The 16,941-nt window shown below is 47.3% G+C and overlaps 2 protein-coding genes across 2 annotated transcripts in view; one reads left to right on the forward strand and one right to left on the reverse strand.

Annotated features, from left to right (window-relative positions):
• fbxw5 (F-box and WD repeat domain containing 5) overlaps positions 1-16,941 on the reverse strand; it is a 216,255-nt gene that overhangs the window by 165,885 nt on the left and 33,429 nt on the right. The gene's annotated exons all lie outside the window — the stretch shown is intronic.
• The window catches only part of c8g (complement component 8, gamma polypeptide), a 43,259-nt gene that overhangs the window by 1,508 nt on the left and 24,810 nt on the right, over positions 1-16,941 (forward strand). The window contains exons 2-3 of the mRNA XM_078550473.1: positions 4,652-4,845; positions 6,100-6,236. Coding sequence (XP_078406599.1) covers positions 4,699-4,845; positions 6,100-6,236 — 284 coding nt within the window. The 5' untranslated portion in view covers positions 4,652-4,698. The remainder of the gene's footprint in view (positions 1-4,651; positions 4,846-6,099; positions 6,237-16,941) is intronic.

A 16,941-nucleotide genomic window follows, 5' to 3' on the forward strand; every position in this document is an offset into this window, starting at 1 on the left:
ATGAGTCATACTCATCAACAGCTAGAGTTGGATAATGCCTCCTAGGAATTTGTCACAATTAATACCCACAAAGGGTTGTACCAATATACAAGATTGCCTTTTGGTGTCTCCTCCGCTTGTGTCATCTTTCAGAGAACAATGGAAACCTTACTGCAGGGACTGCCCCAGGTTGTAGTCTATTTAGACGATGTATTGGTGACAGGATCCACTGAAAAAGAACATTTGGCAAACTTAGAAGAAGTCTTAAAACATTTCTTACAAGCTGGAGTGCATCTAAAAAAAGAAAAGTGCACGTTCCAAGTGAGGGAGGTGATCTATTTAGGTCACTGGCTGGATTCACAGGGCCTCCACCAGGTTGAGGAGAAAGTGAGAGCCACATAAGAGGCACCTGTGCCAAAGAACGCCTCGGAGCTCAAATCATTTCTAGGAATGATCAACTGTTATGGGCAGTTCTTACCCAATTTTTCTACAATGCTGGTCCCCCTGCATTCTCTACTTAAAAAGAATCAACGTTGGTCTTGGGAGGCACCACAGAAAGAAGCTTTCATAAAGGTGAAACATTGTTGCACTCACACTATTCGTACATCATGACCAGACGAAAGAATTGGTGCTGACGTGTGATGCATCTCCCTATGAGTGGGAGCAGTGCTCTCTTATTGGATGAACAATGACACGGAACGGCCAATAGGTTACATACCAAGGCCGCTCACCACAGCAGAAAAGGGATACTCACAGGTAGAAAAAGAAAGCCCGTCCATCATCTTTGGTGTCAAGAAATTTCACCAGTGCGTACACGGCCGCCATTTTACAATCATTTCAGACCACAAACCATTGCTAGGATTGTTTAGTGAGGACAAGGCTATACCATCCATAACCTCAGCAGGAACACAACGATGGGCCTTAATTCTGGTAGCATACGAATACACTTTCGTACATAGGCCTGGCAATCAAATCGCAAAAGCTGACGCCCTTAATCGTTTGCCTTTACAAGTAAATGAGCACTTCCCAGTTCCACAGGAACCTGTTTTACTGTTAACTTTCTTAGGTTCCTCATCAGTATATGCTCGAGAGATCAGAGACTGGACAAGTCGGGACCCAGTCCTACTTCAAGTACGAGAACAAGTGCCACATGGTTGGTCACAGGAGCCTGTATCTGATTAAATCAAATCATACTTCAACAGAAGACATGAAATAACCAGCCAGGATGGCATCTTATTGTGGGAGCACAAGTGATAGTTCCTCCAAAGGGAAGGAAGCCACTTTTAATTGAACTACACAGTGCCCATCCAGGAGTTTCCTGAATGAAGACCATAATACTCAGCTATTTATGGTGGCCAGGGATGGATGGCAAAATAGAGAGTTTAGTAAAGCATTGTGTGCAATGTCAGCAACTGCAAAAGTTACCAGCTCCATTACACCCATGGGAGTGGCCAGGTAGACCCTGGGTGCGGTTGCACATTGACTACGTTGGACCTTTCCTGGGAACAATGTTTCTGCTCATTGTTGATGCCCATTCAAATGGTCGGACGTGTATGAGGTGAAGTCACCAAGGTCAGGCGCTACAATTGAGAAACTATGTCAGAGTTTTGCCATTCATGGACTACCAGGAGTGGTTGTTTCCGATAATGGCACAGCATTTACGAGTGCTGAGTTTCAACAGTTTATCTGCCTCAACAGCATCACTCATGTAAAAACTGCACCACACCACCCTTCCTCAAATGGACTTGCTGAAAGGGCAGTTCAAATGTTCAAGACAGGCATGAAAAAGCTGACTGGTGATTTCTTGGCAACAAAGCTACCACGCTTTCTTTTTCACTACAGGACTACCCCTCACACAACAACAGGTATCACACCTGCGGAGTTATTGTTGAAACGTCGTCTCAGGACGAGATTGAGCTTAATAATGCCAAATTTAGAGGGGAAGGTGGAAAGGAGTCAGAGAAGCCAGAAAACTAGACACGACTGGCATAGTCGCGAGAGGGAATTTACCGTGGGAGAGACGGTATACGTGAAAAACTTCAGGGAAAGACCAAAGTGGTTACCGGGTGAAATAAGTGCGGTGACTGGACCTCTATCTTACCACGTGGAGATGGAAGGTCAGATCATCTGTAAACGTGGAGCATTTAAGGAAGAGAGAGACAAATCATCAAGATAATGTTCCACCAGTGACCATGACCGGGTCTGCGTTTCCTGTTATAGATACTCAACACAGACTGATATGTCTGATATTCCTGTAAGAGTTGAGGATACAGAATTGCAAGTGCCCACCGAAGCACCTGATGTTCAGGCAACTCTGGAAAAGGAGGTTCCTGACAAAGCATCTGAAGTTGTGGAGCTGGGATGTTCCACATGTTCCAGGAAACCACCTGAAAGACTGAACTTGTAAATTCCTTACCCAGTGTAAATATATTGTTGTCTTGAAAAATATGTACTTGTAAATATAATATGTATAGCCGAGTTAAAGGGGGAGGAATGTAGTAATTATGGTTTTATTTAGGTGTAATGTACTTTTAAGGATAATATTTGTCAGGAGAGATCACATGATCTGTAGTAACTAATAGGAGAGTAGCGCGGACTAACTCAGCAGACAGTGTAGAGATAGAGTTGGAGTAGAAAGCACACGTGTAGTTGCTGCTGAGTATGTACTTTTTTTATTCATTCATGGGATGTGGGCTTCACTGGTTGGGCCAACATTTATTGCCCATCTCTAGTTGTCCTTGAGAAGGTGGTGGTGAGCTGCCTTCTTGAACCGCTGCAGTCCATGTGGTGTAGGTACACCCATAGTGCTATTAGGAAGGGAGTTCCAGGATTTTGACCCAGCAACAGTGAAGGAATGGCGATATATTTCTAAGTCAGGATGGTGAGTGACCTAGAGGGGAACTTCCCGGGATGGTGTTCCCATCTATCTGCAGCCCACGTCCTTCTAGATAGTAGTGGTCATGGGTTTGGAAGGTGCTGTCGAAGGAGCCATGGTGAATTCCTGCAGTGCATCTTGTAGATGGTACACACTGCTGCCACTGTGTGTTGGTGTGGAGGAAGTGAATGTTTGTGGATGTGGTGCCAATCAAGGGGGCTGCTTTGGCCTGGATGGTGTTGAGCTTCTTGAGTGTTGTGGGAGCTGCACTCATCCAGGCAAGTAGAGAGTATTCCATCACACTCTTGACTTGTGCCTTGTAGATGGTGGACAGGCTTTGGGGAATCAGAAGGTGAGTTAATCGTTGCACTATTCCTAGCCTCTGACTTGCTCTTGTAGCCACAGTATTTATATGGCTAGTCCAGTTCAGTTTCTGGCCAATGGTAACCCCCAGAATGTTGATAGTGGGGGATTCAGTGATGGTAATACCATTGAATATCAAGGGGTGATGGTTAGATTCTCTCTTGTTCGAGATGGTCATTGCCTGACATTTGTGTGGCTTACCACTTGAATGTTACTTGCCACTTGTCAACCCAAGCCTGGATATTGTCCAGGTCTTGCATCATTTGGACATGGACTGCTTCAGTATCTGAGGAGTCGTGAATGGTGCTGAACATTGTGCAATCATCAGCAAACATCCCCAATTCTGACCTTATGTTGGAAGGAAGGTCATTGACGAAGCGGCTGAAGATGGTTGGGTCGAGGACACTACCCTGAGGAAATCCTGCAATGATGTCCTGGAGCTGAGATGACTGACCTCCAACAACTGCAACCATCTTCCATTGTGCTATGTATGACTTCAACCAGCGGAGAGTTTTCCACTTACGAAGTGTCTGCAGTTCAACTCTCTTACTAAAAGTACAACTTGGCCACCCCTACAACACTGTCAAAGACCTTGGACAGTCTGTGAGTACAACCTTGTTATTACTACTGTTACTACCTTCTGTGTGAAGGAATGCTTCCTGATTTCCTTCATAAACGGCCTAATTTAAGGTTCTGCCCCTTATTCTGAATTCCCCACCAGAGAGAATTGTTTCTTTGTATCTAATATAGTGAATCCTTTTAATATTTTAAGGACCTTGATTAAATCACCCCTCAATCTTCTGTGTTCAGGGGAATACAAGCCAAGTTTACACAAGCTGTTGTCATAATTTAAACCTTTCAGCTCTGATATGACCCTAGATGTCATTAAGGGGGAATTATCAGGGGCTGGGATTGCTTTGGCCTGATTTTGATGGGTCACTGGTGATAAGCCTGTCAGATTGTATTTTCTTATTTTGAACTTGATACCTTTGAAGCAAATTAAGAGTCAACCTGACAGTGTAGGACTGGAGTCACATTCAGACCAGATGGGGTAGAGCTAATAGGTTCCTTACCCTGCAGGACATGACTGAAGAGGTTGGGTTTTACAAATAATCCAACATTTAGCATGGTCAAATTACAGCTTGTCCTGGAGGCATTTGAACTCATGGACGCTGGGTTGCTATAGTAACTGTAACCGCTAACCTCCCTAATCTGTGGTGCATGAGTGTAAAGGTTATTGGTAGATAAATAGATGTGTCCAGATAGTTGGGTGGGATTGTGGGATATGGTTAGAGGGTGGGTGGTTGGGGTTGAGGGATATGCTCTGAGCAAGGAGACTTGGCCAAGATTCAGGCCTATCACACAGGCTGCAGTTTCTTTAATGATAAACCAGAGGTGACCTTTGTCATTTGTAAATATTGCTCCATTCACCAGAAACTCCAAAGACCTCTCTGGACGGACACCCTCTGTATCTCCAAACCATGAGATCTATCTGCTTCATTTGCCTTTGTGGCCTTTGTTTGACTTTTTCCTCATGTATCAGAGGTGTGAGGTGTCGGAAACCGGATAGAAGGGTGGACAGCCCCATCAACAGGATCCAGGCACAGGACAACTTTAATGTTCAGCAGGTAACGGTAACGCCTTTCATGACTTCAGGATGTCCCAAAGCTATTTTACATTCAATGAAGCGTAGTCACTGTTGCAATGTAGGAAATGCAGCAGCCAACTTTCACACAGCAAGATCCCACAAATGGCAGTATGAAATTTGACCAGATAATCTACTTTTTTGTGATGTTGATTGAGGGATAAATATTGGCCTGAGTTCCCCTTTGATATATTGCCATGGAATCTTTTATGTTCACCTGAGAGGGCAACCAGGGCCTCAGTTTGAAGCCTTATCACTGAGAGAGACCTGTAATGACAATCTGGAATTTAGTATTCAAATCCTGGAGTGGGACTTCAACCCACAACCTCCTGACTCGGAGTTGAGTGTGCTGCCTACTGAGCCACAGCTGACACACAGTCGTTCCACCTCACCATTTTCTAAAGACATCATGAACTTTCTTGTTCCGGCCAGATTACTGGACTGACCCTCCAGCACATCTTCATAACCCCTTGCAGGGTCCAGCAGATCTCCAACATAACACGATTTTCAGACAGCAGTGCAGAAAACTGGGAATCGGTCAGTAAGAAGAATAGTAACAGACTTCAGAAGGGCACATAGGCAAACTGGCGAAGTGGCTGGACAGATGGCGGATGGAATTTAACATCGGCAAGTGTGAAATGACGCACTTTGATAGGAAGAATGAAGAGAAGCAATATGAAATAAAGGAACAATTTTAAATGGGGTACAGGAACAGAGAGTCCTGTAGGTGTAAGTATAGAAATTGGTAAAGAACTAGGTTGAAGCTGGAACAAAAACAAAAATATCTGGAAAAACTCAGCAGGTCTGACAGCATCTGCAGAGAGGAATACGGTTAACGTTTCAAGTCCATATGACTCTTCATCAGAACTGAGGAAAAATAATAAAGAGGTGAAATATAAGCTGGTTTAAAGGGGGTGGGACAGGTAGAGCTGGATAGAGGGCCAGTGATAGGTGGAGATTGCCAAAAGATGTCATAGACAAAAGGACAAAGAGGTGTTGAAGCTGGGTTGTCTCCTTAGAGAAGGTAAAGCAAAGACTTAATAGAGGTGTTAAAAATTATGAGAGGGTATGGGTGAATTAAATAAGGAGGAACTGTATCCCCTAGCAGAAAGGTCAGTAACCAGAGGATACAGATTAAAGATGATAGGTGATTGGGATGGTGTAGAGAGAGCTTTACTCCATTTCTAACTAATGCTGTGCCTGCCCTGCAAGTGCTTGATGGGACATTTAATTTTAGTTTACAGGTGTGTGGCGTCTTATTGCTGTTGGGTCAAAATGTTCCTATCTGAAGATTAACAACCACAGGCTGGAGGCGGTCACTATGAAGGCAACCAATCAGGATGGAGATATTCGTATCAATACATTCCGCAAACTGTGAGTACAAGCAACCTCATTTTCAAAGTTTACTTTTTTCCTGGTAATTTTGGTCATCTCTCACTCGGTGCAAGTCAGTCACTCTGATCTCACTCGGTCCAAGTCAGTCACTTTGACCTCACTTAATACGAGTCGGCCACTCTGATCTCACTCAGTGCAGATCGGTCACTCTGATCTCACTTGGTGGGAGTCGGTCACTCTGATCTTGCTCCATGGGAGTCAGTCATTCTGATTTCGCTCAGTCGGGGCCGGTCACTCTGATCTCGCTCCGCGGAAGTTGGTTACTATGATCTCACTCCGTGGGAGTCGGTCACTCTGTTATCACTCATAAGAGCATAAGTAATAGGAACAGTAGTAGACCATTCGGCCCCTCGAACCTGCCCTGCCATTCAATAAGATCATGGCTGATCTTGTGTTTCAATTGCCACATTCCCATCTAACCCCGATAATCTTTGATTCCCTTGCCTAACAAGAATCTATCTACCTCTGCCTTAAAAATATTCAATGACCCCGCCTACACCACCTTCTGAGGCAGAGAGTTCTAAAGTCGCACAGCACTCAGAGAAAAAAATTCTCCTTATCTCTGTCCTAAAAGGGCGACCCCTAATTTTAAAACAGTGTCCCTTAGTTCTGGACTCATCCACAAGAGGAAACATCCTTTCGACGTCCACCTTGTCAAGGCCGTTCAGGGTCTTGTATACTTCAGTCAAATCACTGCTCACTCTTCTAAACTCCAGTGGAAACAAGCCCAGTCTGTCCAACCATCCCTCATAAGACAACCCGCTCATTCCAGGTATCAATCTAGTAAACCTCCTTTGAACCGTCTCCAAGGTATTTACATCATTCCTTAAATAAGGAGACCAAAACTGCACACACTATTCAAGGTGCGGTCTCACCAATGCAATGTATAACTGAAGCATAACACCCTTACTTTTATGTTCAATCCCTCGCATAATAAAGGATAGCATTCCATTAGCCTTCCTAATTACCTGCATACTAACTTTTTGACTCATGCACTAGAATACCTAGATCCCTCTGTACCTCAGAATTATACAGATGTTCTCCATATAAGTAATACTCTGCTTTTTTGTTCTTCCTACCAAAGTGAACAACTTCACATTTTCCCACATTAAAATCCATTTGCCAGATCTTTGTCCACTCACTCAACCTATCCATATCCATCTGCAACATCCTCATGTCATCTTCACAACATACTTTCCTACCTGTCTTTGTGTCACCTGCAGATTTAGCTACCATGTCTTCACTCCCCTCATCTAAGTCACTGATGTAAATTGTAAAAAGTTGAAGCCCCAGCACAGACCCCTGTGGAACGCCACTCACCACATCCTGCCAATCAGAAAAAGACCCATTTATGCGTACTCTCTGCTTTCTGTATACCAGCCAATCTTCTATCCAGGCTAATATGTTAACAACTACACCATGCACTGTTATTTTCCATAATAATCTTTGATGCGGCAACTTATCAAATGCTTTCTGGAAATCCAAGTACAGTACATCTACAGGCTCCCCTTTATCCACTGTGCATGTTACTCCAATAAATTGGTTAAAGATGAATTTCCTTTCACAAAGCCATGAGGACTCTTCCCTATTGCCTTGAGCTCTTCCAAGTACTCAGCTGTAACCTACTTAATGATTGATTCTAATAACTTTTCCTTAATGAGAGTCAGTCACTTAGATCTCACTCTGTGAGAGTCAGTCACTCAGATCTCACCCTGTGAGAGTCGGTCACTCAGATCTCACCCTGTGAGAGCCGGTCACTCAGATCTCACCCTGTGAGAGCCGGTCACTCAGATCTCACCCTGTGAGAGTCGGTCACTCTGATCTCACTTGGTGAAGTCAGTCACTCTGATCTCACTTGGTGAGAGTCGGTCACTCTTTTCTCACTCAGTGAGAGTCGGTCACTCTGATCTCACTTGGTGAGAGTCGGTCACTGTGATCTCACTTGGTGGGAGTCGGTCACTCTGATCTTACTCTGTGGGCGCTGGTCAATCTGATCTCATTCGTTGTCAGCCGGTCATTCTGATCTCACTTGGTGTGTGTCGGTCACTCTGATCTCACTTGGTGAGAGTCGGTCACTCTGATCTCATTTGGTGAAGTCGGTCACTCTGATCTCACTCTGTGAGCGTCGGTCACTCTGATCTCACTTGGTGAAGTCGGTCACTCTGATCTCACTTAGTGAGAGTCGGTCACTCTGATTTCACTCGACGAGAGTCGCTCACTCTGATCTCACTCAGTGGGATTCGGTCACTGTGATCTCACTTGGTGGGAGTCGGTCACTCTGATCTTACTCTGTGGGCGCTGGTCAATCTGATCTCATTCGTTGTCAGCCGGTCATTCTGATCTCACTGAGTGAGAGTCGGTCACTCTGATCTTGCTCGGTGGGAGTCGGTCACTTTGATCTTGTTCAGTGGGAGTCGGTCACTCTGACCTCGCTCGGAGTGATTTGGTCACTCTGATCTCACTCCGTGAGAGCCGGCCACTCTGGTCTCAGTGTATGACAGTCTGGAACTCTGATCTCACTCGGTGAGAGTCGGTGACTCTGGTCTCACTTCGTGTGGGTCGGTCATTCTGATCTCACTTGATGCGAGTGAGCACTCTGATCTCGCTCCTTGAGAGCGGTCACTCTGACCTCACTCCGTGAGAGTCGATCACTCTGATCTCACTCGGTGGGAGTCCGTCACTCTGATCACACACATTGGGAGCTGGTCACTCTGATCTTACTCTCTGTGAGTTAGTTACTCTGATGTCATTTAGTTGGAGTCTGTCACTCAGACATCACTCGGTCAGTGTCAGTCACTTTGATCTCAATTGGTGTTGGTCAGTCGCTCTGATCTCACTCTCTGTGAGTCAGTTACTCTGATGTCATTCAGTGGGAGTCGGTCGCTCAGACCTCACTCGGTGAGTGTCAGTCACTCTGATCTCACTTGGTGTTAATCGGTCACTCTGATCTCACTCTGTGAAACTTGGTCACTCTGATCTCACTTGTTGGGTACTGCCACTCTGATCTAACTTGGTGCGAGTCGGTCTATCTGATCTCACTCCGTGAGAGCGGTCACTCTGATCTCACTTGGTGTGGGTCGGTCACTCTGATCTCACTTGATGTGAGTGGGCACTCTGATCTCACTAGATGAGAATGGGCACTCTGATCTCACTCGGCAACACTCAGTCACTCTGATCTCAATCTATGAGAGTCGGCCACTCTGATCTCACTTGATGTGAGTGGGTACTCTGATCTCACTTGGTGTCGATCGGTCACTATGATCTCACTAGATGCGATTCGGGCACTCTGATCTCACTCAGCGACACTCGGTTGGACACTCCAAACTCACTGGGTGAGAGTTGGTCACTCTGATCTTGCTCAGTGGGAGTCTGTTACTCTGATATTGCTGGGTGTTAGTCGGTCACTCTGATCTCGCTCAGCGCGAGTTTGGTCACTCTGATCTCGCTCAGCGCGAGTTTGGTCACTCTGATCTCGCTCCGTGAGAGCCGTCCACTCTGGTCTCAGTCCATGACATCTGGTCATTCTGATCTCACTCGGTGAGAGTCGGTCACTCTGACCTCACTCCATGTGAGTCAATCACTCTGATCTCACTCTCTGTGAGTCAGTCACTCTGATCTCACTCCATGTGAGTCAGTCACTGTGATCTCACTCTCTGTGAGTCAGTCACTGTGATCTCACTCTCTGTGAGTCAGTCACTCTGACCTCACTCCATGTGAGTCAGTCACCCTGGCCTCACTCCATGTGAGTCAGTCACTTTGATCTCACTCTCTGTGAGTCAGTCACTCTGACCTCACTCCATGTGAGTCAGTCACTCTGACCTCACTCCATGTGAGTCAGTCACTTTGATCTTACTTTCTGTGAGTCAGTTACTCTAATGCCATTCAGTGGGAGTCGGTTACTCAGACCTCACTCGGTGAGTGTCAGTCACTCCGATCTCACGTTGTTGGCCGGTCACTCCGATCTCACTCTGTGAGAGTCGGTCACTCTGATCTCACTCTATGAGAGTCAGTCACGCTTTTCTCACTCAGTGAGAGTTGGTCAGTCTGATCTCACTCTGTGAGTCAGTTACTCTGATGTCATTCAGTAGGAGTCGGACGCTCAGACCTCACTCGGTGAGTGTCAGTCACTCTGATCTCACTTGGTGTTAATCGGTTACTCTGATCTCACTCTGAGAGACTTGGTCACTCTGATTTCACTCGTTGGGTACTGCCACTCTGATCTAACTTGGTGCGAGTTGGTCAATCTGATCTCACTCCGTGAGAGCAGTCACACTGATCTCACTCGTTGGGAACGGTCACTCTGATCTAACTTGGTGCGAGTCGGCCACTCTGATCTCGCTCGATGAGGGTCGGTTACCTTGATTGCGCCCGGTGGGAGTCAGTCACTCTGAACTCACTGAGTTAGAGTCAGTCACTCTGATCATTGCTCGGTGGGAGTAGGTCAATCTGATCTCCCATAGTGCGAGTCAGTCACTCTGAACTCACTGGGTGAGAGTCAGTCACTCTGATTTCGCTCAGTGGGAGTCAGTCATTCTGATCTCGTTTGACGACACTCGGTCACTCTGATCTCACTTGATGCTGGTGGTCACTCTGATCTCATTCAGCAACACTCTCGGTCACTCTGATCTCAATCTATGAGAGTCGGTCACTCTGATCTCACTTGATGCGAGTGGGCACTCTGATCTCACTTGATGCTGGTGGTCACTCTGATCTCATTCGGCAACACTCGGTCTCTCTGATCTCACTCCGTGAGAGTCAATCACTCTGATCTCTGGGAGTTTCGGTCACTCTGATCTCTATGAGAGTCAGTCACTCTGATCTCACTCAGTGAGAGTCGGTCAATCTGATCTCACTCTCTGTGAGTCAGTTACCCTGATGTCATTGAGTTGGAGTTGGTCACTCAGACCTCACTCGGTGATTGTCAGTCACTCTGATCTCACTTGGTGTGGGTCGGTCACTCTGATCTCACTTGATGCGAGTGGGCAGTCTGATCTCACTTGATGCTGGTGGTCACTCTGACCTCACTCGACAACACTCGGTCGCTCTGATCTCAATCTATGAGAGTCGGTCACTCTGATCTCACTTGATGCGAGTGGGCACTCTGATCTCACTAGATGCGAATGGGCACTCTGATCTCACTCGGCAACACTCGTTCACTCTGATCTCAATCTATGAGAGTCGGTCACTCTGATCTCACTTGATGTGAGTGGGTACTCTGATCCCACTTGGTGTCGATTGGTCACTATGATCTCACTAGATGCGATTCGGGCATTCTGATCTCACTCAGCGACACTCGGTCGGACACTCCAAACTCACTGGGTGAGAGTCGGTCACTCTGATCTTGCTCGGTGGGAGTCTGTTACTCTGATATTGCTGGGTGTTAGTCGGTCACTCTGATCTCGCTCAGCGCGAGTTGGTCACTCTGATCTCGCTCCGTGAGAGCCGTCCACTCTGGTCTCAGTCCATGACATCTGGTCGCTCTGATCTCACTCAGTGAGAGTCGGTTACTCTGGTCTCACTCGGTGAGAGTCGGTCATTCTGACCTCACTCCATGTGAGTCAGTCACCCTGATCTCACTCTCTGTGAGTCAGTTACTCTGATGTCATTCAGTGAGAGTCGGTCCCTCAAACCTCACTCGGTGAGTGTCAGTCACCCTGATCTCACGTTGTTGGCCGGTCACTCCGATCTCACTCTGTGAGAGTTGGTCGCTCTGATCTCACTCAGTGAGCGTCAGCCACTGATCTCACTCCATGTGAGTCGGTCACTCTGATCTCACTCCGTGAGAGTCAGTCACTCTGATCTCACTCCGTGAGTGTCGGTCACTCTGATCTCACTCCGTGAGAGTTAGTCACTCTGATCTCACGCCGTGCGAATCGGTCATTCTGATCTCACTCATTGGGAGTCGATCACTCTGATCTCACTCATTGGGAACTGGTCACTCTGATCTCACTCATTGGGAGCTGGACACTCTGATCTCACTCCGTGTGAGTCGGTCACTCAGATCTCACTCTCTGAGTCAGTTACTCTGATGTCATTCTGTGGGCGTCGGTCACTCAGACCTCACTCGGTGAGTGTCAGTCACTTTGATCTCACTTGGTGTTGATCGGTCACTCTGATCTCACTCTGTGTGACTTGGTCACAGTGATCTCAATCATTGGGAGCAGTGATTCTGATCTAACCCGGTGCAAGTAGGTCACTCTGACCTCACTCTGTGAGAGTCGGTCACTCTGATCTCAGTCATTGGGTGCTGCTCACTCTGATCTCACTCACTGGGAGCTGGTCAATCTGATCTCACTCATTGGGAGCTGGTCACTCTGATCCCACTCCATGTGAGTCGGTCACTCAGATATCACTCTCTGTGAGTCAGTTACTCTGATATCATTATGTGGGCGTCGGTCACTCAGACCTCACTCGGTGAGTGTCAGCCACTCTGATCTCACTTGTTGTGGGTCGATCACTCTGATCTCACTTGATGTAAGTGGGCACTCTGATCTCACTTGGCGACACTCAGTCACTCTGATCCCAGTCTATGAGAGTCAGTCACTCTGATCTCACTTGATGCGAGTGGGCACTCTGATCTCACTCGGCGACGCTCGGTCAATCTGATATCACTCAGTGAGAGTCAGTCACTCTGAACTCACTGGGTGGGAGTCGGTCACTCTGAACTCACTGGGTGGGAGTCGGTCACTCTGAACTCACTGGGTGGGAGTCGGTCACTCTGATCTTGCTGGATGACGGTCGGTCACCTTGATCTTGCTCGGTGGGAGTCAGTCACTCTGATCTCGCTCAGTGTTAGTCGGTCACTCTGATCTCGCTCAGTGCGAGTTGGACACTCTGATCTCGCTCTGTGAGAGCTGTCCACTCTGGTCTCAATCCATGACAGTCGATAACTCTGATCTCACTCGGTGAGAGTCGGTCACTCTGATCTCACTCTCTGTCAGTTACTCTGATGTCATTCAGTGGGTGTCAGTCATTCAGATCTCACTTGGTGAGTGTCAGTCACTCTGATCTCACTTGGTGTTGGTCGGTCATTCTGAGCTCACTCAGTGTGAGTCGGTCATTCTGAGCTCACTCTCTGTGAGTCAGTTACTCTGATGTCTTTCAGTGGGAGTCGGTCACTCAGACCTCACTCAGTGAGTGTCAGTCACTCTGATCTCACTCGGTGAGTGTCAGTCACTCTGATCTCACTCTGTGAGAACCGGTCACTCACACCTCACTTAGTGAGAGACGGTCACTCTGAACTCACTCTGTGAGAGTCGGTCACTCTGAACTCATTGGGTGAGAGTTGGTCACTCTGGTCTCACTCGGTGAGAGTCGGTCACTCTGGTCTCACTCAGTGAGAGTTGATCACTCTGATCACACTCATTGGGAGCTGGTCAATCTGATCTCACTCATTGGGAGCTGGTCACTCTGATCTCACTCCGTGTGAGTCGGTCACTCAGATCTCATTCTCTGTAAGTCAGTTACTCTGATGTCACTCAGTTGCAGTCGATCACTCAGACCTCATTTGGTTTGGGTCGGTCACTCTGATCGCACTTGATGTGAGTGGGCAGTCTGATCTCATTCAGCAACACTCGGTCACTCTGATCTCACTCAGCGACACTCGGTCACTCTGATCTCACTTAGTGTGGTTCGCTCACTCTGATTTCACTAGATACAGTTCGGGCACTCTGATCTCACTCGGCGACACTTGGTCAATCTGATCTCACTCAGTGAGAGTTGGTCACTCTGAATTCACTGGATGCGAGTCAATCAATCTGATCTTGCTCAGTGTCAGTCGGTCACTCTGATCTCGCTCTGTGCAAGCTGGTCACTCTGATCCCGCTCCGTGAGAGCCGGCCACTCTGGTCTCAGTCCATGACAGTTGGTAACTCTGATCTCACTCGGTGAGAGTCAGTCACTCTGGTCTCAGTCCTTGACAGTCGGTAACTCTGATCACACTCGGTGAGAGTGGGTCACTCTGATCACACCCCGTGAGAGTTGGTCACTCTGATCTCACTCGATGAGAGTCGGTCATTCTGATCTCTCTTGGTAGGAGTCAGTCACTCTGATCTCACTCGGTGGGAGTCAGTCACTCAGACCTCACTTAGTGAGAGCCGGTCATTCTGATCTCACTCTGTGGGAGTCGGTCACTCTGCTCTGAACTCTGACCTCATTCGGTGGGATTCGGACACTCTGATCTTGCTTGGTGGGAGCCGGTCACTCTGATCTCACTCTGTGAGAGCCGGTCACTCTGATCTCTCTCTCTGAGAGTTGGTCACTCTGGTCTCACTCTGTGAGAGCCGGTCAATCTGATGTCACTCGTTGGGAGCCGGTCATTCTGATCTCACTTGGTGAGAGCCGGTCACTCTGATCACACCCTGTGAGAGTTGGTCACTCTGATCTCACTCGATGAGAGTCGGTCATTCTGATCTCTCTCGGTGGGAGTCAGTCACCCTGATCTCACTTGGAGAGAGCCGGTCACTCTGATCACACCCTGTGAGTGTTGGTCACTCTGATTTCACTCGATGAGAGTGAGTCACTCTGATCTCACTCGGTGGGAGTCAGTCACTCTGATCTCACTTGGAGAGAGCCGGTCACTCTGATCACACCCTGTGAGAGTTGGTCACTCTGATTTCACTCGATGAGAGTGAGTCACTCTGATCTCACTCGGTGGGAGTCAGTAACTCTGATCTCACTCTGTGAGATTTGGTCACTCTGATCTTGCTTCGTGACAGTCGGTCACTCTGATCTCACTCGTTGGGAGTGGTCACTTTGATCTAACTTGGTGCGAGTCGGTCAATCTGATCTCGCTCCTTGAGAGCGGCCACTCTGATCTCACTCCGTGAGAGTCGGTCACTCTGATTTCAGTCGGTGTGAGTCAGTCACTCTGATTTCACTCATTGGCAGGTAGACACTCTGACCTCACTCATTTCGAGTCTCTCACTCTGATCTCACTCAGTGGGAGTCAGCCACTCTGACCTCACTCGGCGAGAGCCAGTCATTCTGATCTCACTTGGTGGGAGTCGGTCACTCTGATCTTGCTCCGTGAGAGTCGGTCACTCTGATCTCACCCGGTAGGAGTTGGTCACTCTGACCTCACTCGTTGAGCGCCTTGTTCTTATTTCTTGTTCCTGACCTATTGTAGAGAATGCAGGGTCAAGGAAGTCCTTGTGTGTCCAGTGAATAGGACAGGAAGCTCTGGGCAAGTAGACTTGTGAGAGAGGAAGGTCTGATGTTTGGAGTTACTGTTCATGAGAAGGGAATGGTAAATGCTCCAATGGGTCCTTCAGAGAATGCCAAGAGAGGCATAGATGGAAGCTGTGGATTTATTCATGGCGAATCAATTTGGGGCAACAGCAGGAACTTATGAAGGCTGCTGATTGGGGTAGGGATTGAGTGATTATGTACCCGATAGGGAAGAATTGAATGTTGGTCGTACCAGGTGACAGCAAAGGGAGGCGACCAAGAGAAAAAGTGTCCAAGGGAAAAAGTAAAAGGAGATAATGAATTTGCTCGGGTCTAGAGCAGTTACTGGATGTACTGTGCGAATGAACGCAACGGGAATTCAGACCACAGGCATGGCAGAGATTAGTCCTGTGCTGTAAAAAAGAGGGCCAGAAATTTTCAGCCCCCCCACTGAACCCATGGTGGGGCCAGTGAGCCATTGAAATCTCCATTCACGTCAGTGGGACCGGAAACCCAGGCAGCGTGAGGGGCTGGAAAATTCCAGCCAACGAGTGGGAGAAGCCAACAACAACTTGTATCTACATAGCACCTCTAATGTACCAAATGGCCCCAATGCGTAATTATGCATAATTCCATAAATAGTTGAATTGAACTTTCTTTTCACTCCCTTTTGGAGCTCGAGAATATGAATGAGTTAAACATATTGGAAGAGACTTTGCTCAGGCTTTTTCTTGTTAGGTTTCTGTCACTTTGACAGAATCCCTATTTCCACAGAGACCCTCCAACTAAGAAGCAATGACACAGCGTGAGATGCTTGAGTAAATTCACTATTTCTTGTCTCTATTCCATTTGGATCCTGAATCCTTCTATAGATCACCTCCTGAACCTTCTCTTCACCTGTTAAAACAGGATCAGTTTCTGCAGTCTCTCCCCATAACCCAGGTGCCTAACTTGAACTGTCAGTTTAGTTGCCCTGAGCTGACACTTACTGCAATGCTGGATATACACATAATACCGGGCCCAGAATTGGATTCAGTTCCCAAGGTGGGGCTGGGTCAGCATTCTGTACAAGCTCAGTCTTTGACTTCTAAGCTCGATCCCTAGACCCAGGCTGTCTTTACGGCTGCCACACTCAGTGTGGTCACTTTAAATCCCGCTCCCACATTGTGTCCTGTCAAATAATCCCACTTAATTATATTGTCCTTTCTTCATCTCATGACATTAAACAACATCTGCACTCAACAGCACTCTGGTTACTGATCCTTTTATCGGTAAAAATGACATTTCCCAATTTATCCAACAAACCTCTTAGTTTTGAACACCTTGAAAAGGTCTCCTGTCAGCCTTCAGTCTAAAAAGAGCCCCACTTTCTCTAAAACAAAAACAGAATTACCTGGAAAAACTCAGCAGGTCTGGCAGCGTCGGCGGAGAAGAAAAGAGTTGATGTTTCGAGTCCTCATGATCCTTCAACAGAACTGAGTAATATTAGGAGAGGGGTGAAATATAAGCTGGTTTA

Source organism: Cetorhinus maximus, chromosome 10 (assembly GCF_964194155.1).
Source record: "Cetorhinus maximus chromosome 10, sCetMax3.hap1.1, whole genome shotgun sequence".
Lineage (NCBI taxonomy): Eukaryota > Metazoa > Chordata > Chondrichthyes > Lamniformes > Cetorhinidae > Cetorhinus > Cetorhinus maximus.